This window comes from Myotis daubentonii, chromosome 2, assembly GCF_963259705.1.
Source record: "Myotis daubentonii chromosome 2, mMyoDau2.1, whole genome shotgun sequence".
NCBI classification, from domain to species: Eukaryota; Metazoa; Chordata; class Mammalia; order Chiroptera; family Vespertilionidae; genus Myotis; species Myotis daubentonii.
This window is the reverse complement of record NC_081841.1, coordinates 5,364,062-5,370,146: the sequence shown is the minus strand read 5'-3', so window position 1 is coordinate 5,370,146 and position 6,085 is coordinate 5,364,062. Positions and strand designations below refer to the sequence as shown.

Here is a 6,085-nt window from a genome sequence, read left to right as displayed (position 1 = left end):
AGCAGCCGGCAACTCCTTAGCTTCGAAAGGACACTGGCAGTCGCTCCAGCAAGATGGTTGGGATCCAGGGGGCTCTAGGAGGGGGCTGAGGGTGACCTGCGGGGCAGGCATGCTGTGAGCACAGCCATACTGTCCCCTCCAGGTGGCCAGCCACCCAGACCTGGGATTAGGGGACAGGCCAGGCTCTGTCTTTCCTCCAATGGGAGGCAGCCCATTGTCCTTTGCAGGCACCTCACAGGAAGCAAGCAGCACCCCCTGTGAGCACAGGAGACACGGCCCTGCCAGGGGGAAGGCAGCCCCTCCCTGCTGGGCTTCCCTGGCCCCTGGCCCTGCGGGCAGTCAGAAGTGGGAGCTGCAGCCCGGGACTGAAGAGGTTAATGTTCATCTGCCTCCGAATGTTAATGTGTTTAGGTGATGTCAGTGGGAACTGGGAAGGAGGGAGTGGGAAGAGCAGTGGGGCTTAGAGGCAGCTGAGGCTGCAGGCTGCCCGGAAGACCCCCTTCGGGACTGCGGGCTCCCGCTCCAGGACGGGACTCTGGGCACCGGAGGCTGCCGCAGCCTGCGTGGGCGACGGGGCCAGCGGGCCACAGGCACCGCAGGATGGACCTGGAAGCCTTGCTGCTGACCACCGGCCCCAACGCCAGCAACACCTCGGCCGGCCGGGACAACCTCACCTCCGCAGGTGAGTAGGGTCGGAGGGGAGCCGCCCTCCTGGCGCCGGGGAGGGAAAAGGAGAAGGGTCACCTCTGAGCCCAAGTGCCTGGGAAACTTTCAGGGCTTCATGAGCAGGTCTGCAGTCTGCTTGGCTCGCAGGGGAAGGGGAGAAGGGGGCGGGGCAGGCAAGGGCAGGCGGAGCTGGAGCAAAGGCACGTCCAGAAGTGGCAAGGATGGTGGCCGGCGGCGGCGAGGGCTCGCTGATGAGTTCCAAATGTGCTTTGCAGGAAAAATTCCAGGCTGGAAAAGCCGGCCAGAGAAGCTGGGGGACAGCCTGTGGGGAGGCAGCTGGAGGCTCCCTGATTCACCAGTGCCTTTGGCTTTTTACTCCAGCCGCAGCAATGGGATCTGAACCATCCGGGCTGCCCGCTGGAAAGGCTGTGGGAAGGGGTAACTCACAGGGATTAACTTTCCTGGTGAGTGAAGCTGCCTGACATCTCCGGAGCTGAGATGCCTTGCAATCCTAGCTTTGAGGGAGATGGGAAGGAAGGAAAAAGAGGAGAGGTTTGTGTGAAGACGATTCTCAGGCGGTGGGGCTGCAGCACCCGCTTCAGGTTCTGCTCCCTGGGTGGGGGCCCAGGCTCAGAAGACCCAGGCCAAGGCCATCCCCGGTAGGGTCCCAGGAGAGGGGAGGGCTGAGGGCCTCATGGGCAGAAGCCTCCACAAGACGGTCGCCCACAGAGATGCCCAGGAAGCAGTCACAGCTCCAACCAGCAATTTCTAAAACGAAACGGTCAAGGCTGCAAATAGAAAAAGAGCAAGTACATCCATGCGCGCGCGTGCATGTGCACACACACACACACACACACACACACTTTCATGTCCTTCTGTTAAGCCAGCGGGGGCCCACAGCTGTGGTTGTTGGCTCTCTGTCTTCTGAAACAATGCAGGAGGCAAAGGGCTGGGTCCTTCCACGAACAGGCAGTGGGTTAGAATCTCGGAGGATTGACCAGGAAACCGGTGGAGGGGGCCAAGGTGAGCCACAGTGTGTGGAGGGAGAATGGCAGGAGAGAATTCTAGATAAATGGTGGACCCTGAGCGGGAATGGCAGGGAGGATGCAGAGGCGAGCGAGCGTGTGGCCGGAGGCTGAGCAGGCCAGAAGGGTGTCAGCCCGGAGAGAGCGGAGTCCGTGCCTAGTGACTGACACTTGGCCTTCTGTCCCCAGGGCCACCTCCTCGCAGAGGGAGTGTCTCTTATGTCAACATCATCATGCCCTCGGTGTTCGGCACCATCTGCCTCCTGGGCATCGTGGGGAACTCCGTGGTCATCTTCGCGGTGGTGAAAAAGTCCAAGCTGCACTGGTGCAGCAACGTCCCCGACATCTTCATCATCAACCTCTCGGTGGTGGACCTCCTCTTCCTCCTGGGCATGCCCTTCATGATCCACCAGCTCATGGGCAACGGGGTCTGGCACTTTGGAGAGACCATGTGCACCCTCATCACGGCCATGGACGCCAACAGTCAGTTCACCAGCACCTACATCCTGACCGCCATGGCCATCGACCGCTACCTGGCCACTGTCCACCCCATCTCCTCCACCAAGTTCCGGAAGCCTTCTGTGGCCACCCTGGTCATCTGCCTCCTGTGGGCCCTCTCTTTCATCAGCATCACCCCCGTGTGGCTCTATGCCAGGCTCATCCCCTTCCCAGGGGGCACGGTGGGCTGTGGCATCCGCCTGCCCAACCCGGACACTGACCTCTACTGGTTCACCCTGTACCAGTTTTTCCTGGCCTTTGCCTTGCCCTTTGTGGTCATCACGGCTGCGTACGTGAGGATTCTGCAGCGTATGACGTCCTCCGTGGCTCCCGCCTCTCAACGCAGCATCCGGCTGCGGACCAAGAAGGTGACCCGCACGGCCATTGCCATATGCTTGGTCTTCTTTATATGCTGGGCACCCTACTACGTGCTACAGCTGACCCAGCTGTCCATCAGCCGCCCGACGCTCACCTTTGTCTACCTGTACAACGCGGCCATCAGCTTGGGCTACGCCAACAGCTGCCTCAATCCCTTTGTGTACATCGTGCTCTGCGAGACGTTCCGCAAACGCTTGGTCCTGTCGGTAAAGCCTGCGGCCCAGGGGCAGCTTCGAGCCGTCAGCAACGACGAAGAGAGGACAGAAAGCAAAGGCACCTGACACGTCCCCTGCCGCCCTGGGCACCTCCAAGTCAGGACACCACAGCCGGCCACGTCCACGGGGAGAGACTGATGAAAACCCGAGACCGCTCTGGGGGAGTGCAGGGAGGCTGGGCGGGGAGGGGGTTGCTGCTACAAACACCTTCCACGGGGGCCCCCCATATTGCTGGGAAGGCTCCAAGCCAGGTCGGGGGCTTCAAGCATCAGAAATCCCCTTGGGAGAGCAGGATGGAAGCTTGGGGTTGAACAGAAGCTGAGCAAGAAGGAAATGTTGCTTTAAATATTCAGTTGAGCCCCGCATTGGCTAGCTCCCAAATGTCTTTTTCCTGAGACAAGAGGTTTGTTTAAAGCCAGGCAGGGCCTGGGTGCGACAGCGGGGCCCCACGGCGCAGCACAGGCCCTGGGGAGATGGGGAAGGTGGTGCCGACTCCATGCCCTTTCCATCTCAGTGGCAGGATGGAGGGCAGCCTCTCTCCCAAGCCGGAGGGTGATGAGAAAGGAAGCGTGCCGTCTCTCCGTGTTCCAGCATCCTGTGCTGCTTTCCCTGTATCTTTAGGGGGTGCATGTTTACCATTTGGGGGTGGGGGGGGGGGCTCTGAGCCCACAGGAGTAAAAGCCCAATGTGCTAGGAGACCCAACTGAAAATGACAAGGCTCACTGGGCTGGGTGGGGGTGGGGTGTCTTGAAATTTAAAAAAAGGGAGGTAACAAGGGGGTTTTTGCAGCTGTGGGCACACTGTCATCACGGGCACATTCATCAGCCACCAGACCCCAAGCGAGTGGCCATCAGTGTCCTGCATGTGCAGGGGTCGTTCAGGTGCCTGGTGTGTTGGCACCGTCTTTTTGTTGTGGCCCTTCCGCTCCCAAATAAAAAGCTCTAGATGCTCCTATATAACTGCTTGGGCTTGGGGGTTGGGGGTGGGGGAGGGTGGGTGCCAGAAAAGGAAAGAGGGATCACTTGGCTTTGGAATCTAGAACTTGGTTCAGGCTACATTTTAGGAAGCAAAAAGCAGGGGATCTGCTTATCTATACCCACAGGGAGGGGTCAGTGTCACAGATGGAATTACTGTGAATTCATTAGATTGCAATTCTACTGCTGTGCTCGTCGCCAGAACTCCCCTTTCTGTCTGCTCCTTTTCTGTCAGCGCTGGTGCCTCAGGCCCCACGTCCCACCACCACCGTGTCCCGCTGAGTCACTGGTTGCAGGGTTGGCTTCTCGGGGCAGCCTGAGCCGGCTTCTTGCAGCTGCTAAGACCTGGAGTGAGCCACGTTGAGCAGGAAGATTACAGGCGGGGCCACTGGGCGGCAGCCAAAGCTGCTGCTTCACCGAGAGCAGCTGGGAGCCAGGAGTCCTTCGCAAATTGCTCGGCAGATGTTGATGAGACGGTGGGAGCAAATTGTGAGCCTCAGAGCCTCCTGCTGATCCAGATGCATCCTGAAAGTAGGTGCATGGGCACGGCCTGTTCTTGACATTCCCCCCTCCCCCCCCCCCCCAGAGTTGCAGGAGGAGCCTGTTTTACAAACCTCTGGACAGCTTCTTTGGGTCCCGGGAGCTCTTTTTATCATCATCATGAGCAACAGTACTTCTCAGCTGGGTTTCCACTCCATCCAGTACCAGGGAGCAAAGAAGCTGATGGTTCCTTTTCCCTACTCACTAGTCCCTAGCTGCCAGAGGTAAACTCCAAATATATTTTAAAAGCACATCCAACAAAAGAAAAAAGATTCTTCGGGGAGCCTCGAGGCAACTCCTATCCACCGGAGGTTTTCCTGAAGCTGGTTTGCCTGTGAAACGCTTGCCCACGGGTCTATCTCCAAGCCCCACATCCAGGAATTTGGGAGAGGAAATAGGTGAGGTGACCTGTCTCAGGAAATGGAAGTGACCAAGTCAACAGCTCTGTAGCTGGACGACCACCCTGCTGACGGCCCTGCAACCCCTAGGGAGGGCAACACCCCTTCTTTCAGCTCCCAACTCCATTTAAACCCTCAATGGCAGCAAAGTAGGTTCAGCCAGAAAAGTGAGTGGGTGGTTGTTAGACCTACATGAGCAGAGCAAGAACGATTGGCCAGGAACAGGAACTCACCAGGGAAGAAAGCCCTGAGTGCCCAGCAAGGGGCAAAACTGGGAAAATAAGAACCTCGTCCCCAGGGAAACCTATCCTCCCCTAGCATATCACTGGTCATGTGATTTAGACCCCGGGCTTTCATTTCGATGGTCAGGTGTTTAGACCCCCTGACCTTTTCCTCCCTGAAGATAACGTCCAGGCCTCAGTGCCTTTCAGCTCCAGGCCCAGAACAGCAGCAAAGCCAGACGAGCGACGCCACGGCTGCCTCAGGACCAGCTACATTGACTAATGACCCCCTGCCCTGGCACCGACCAATCAGGGGAGACCATGACCCTGAAACAGCACACCTGGAGAGCTGATGGACATTCTATTGAGACCCTCCCCTGAGAGCTCCCCTGAGACTTCCTGCAAGAGTGAGAGAAATGTGCTCAGGACAAAGGACCCAGTGTGTGCTCGCTCTTCAAGGAGCACACCGGTGCCATTACTTCCCCACCCGCTTCCCCCACAGGCATGTATCTCCCAACCTCTAAGGAACCCCATGAAACTTGCAACCAGGAGAGCAGTGGGCAGCAGCAGCTCATCCCGGACTAACTCCCTGAACTGTTTTCAAGGCCCCCTTTTCTCTGACTTCCCAGTGAGCCAAAGCAGCCCAGCCTAGGCTCTCCTGTTGCGTCTTCTGTGTCCTTCCTTGTTTTACTGTCCTAAATATATTTTTGCTGCCATCATGGACCCAATACCCTTTGTCTCAGTGCTGTGTAGCCCCTCCCTTTGGATGTCCCCATCTCTCATTGCCTTTTCCTTAAATAAATTCAAATTTTCTTTAATCACCATCATTAATAGCCAACAATAGATGGCAAGTAAGTTTGGAGGGTTTATAACTGCTCCCCAGGTGCCAGAGGAAGAATCCTGGTAATGGAGCAATCCCTGGATGTGGGATCTAGGTACCTGGCAGCAAAGTCAGATATTAGACCAGCAGTGGGCAAACTACGGCCCACGGGCCGTATCCGGCCCGTTTGAAATGAATAAAACTAAAAAAAAAAAAAGACCGTACCCTTTTATGTAATGATGTTTACTTTGAATTTATATTAGTTCACACAAACACTCCATCCATGCTTTTGTTCCGGCCCTCCGGTCCAGTTTAAGAACCCATTGTGGCCGTCGAGTCAAAAAGGTTGC

At 57.1% G+C, this 6,085-nt stretch overlaps 1 protein-coding gene across 1 annotated transcript; it reads left to right on the top strand.

Annotated features, from left to right (window-relative positions):
• The first annotated feature begins 429 nt into the window (after positions 1-429).
• MCHR1 (melanin concentrating hormone receptor 1) lies at positions 430-3,532 on the top strand. The gene is made up of 2 exons (XM_059680899.1): positions 430-682; positions 1,881-3,532. Exons 1-2 carry the CDS (start codon positions 601-603, stop codon positions 2,846-2,848), a joined length of 1,050 nt encoding a protein of 349 aa, XP_059536882.1. The 5' UTR covers positions 430-600; the 3' UTR covers positions 2,849-3,532.
• Positions 3,533-6,085: the final 2,553 nt, after the last annotated feature.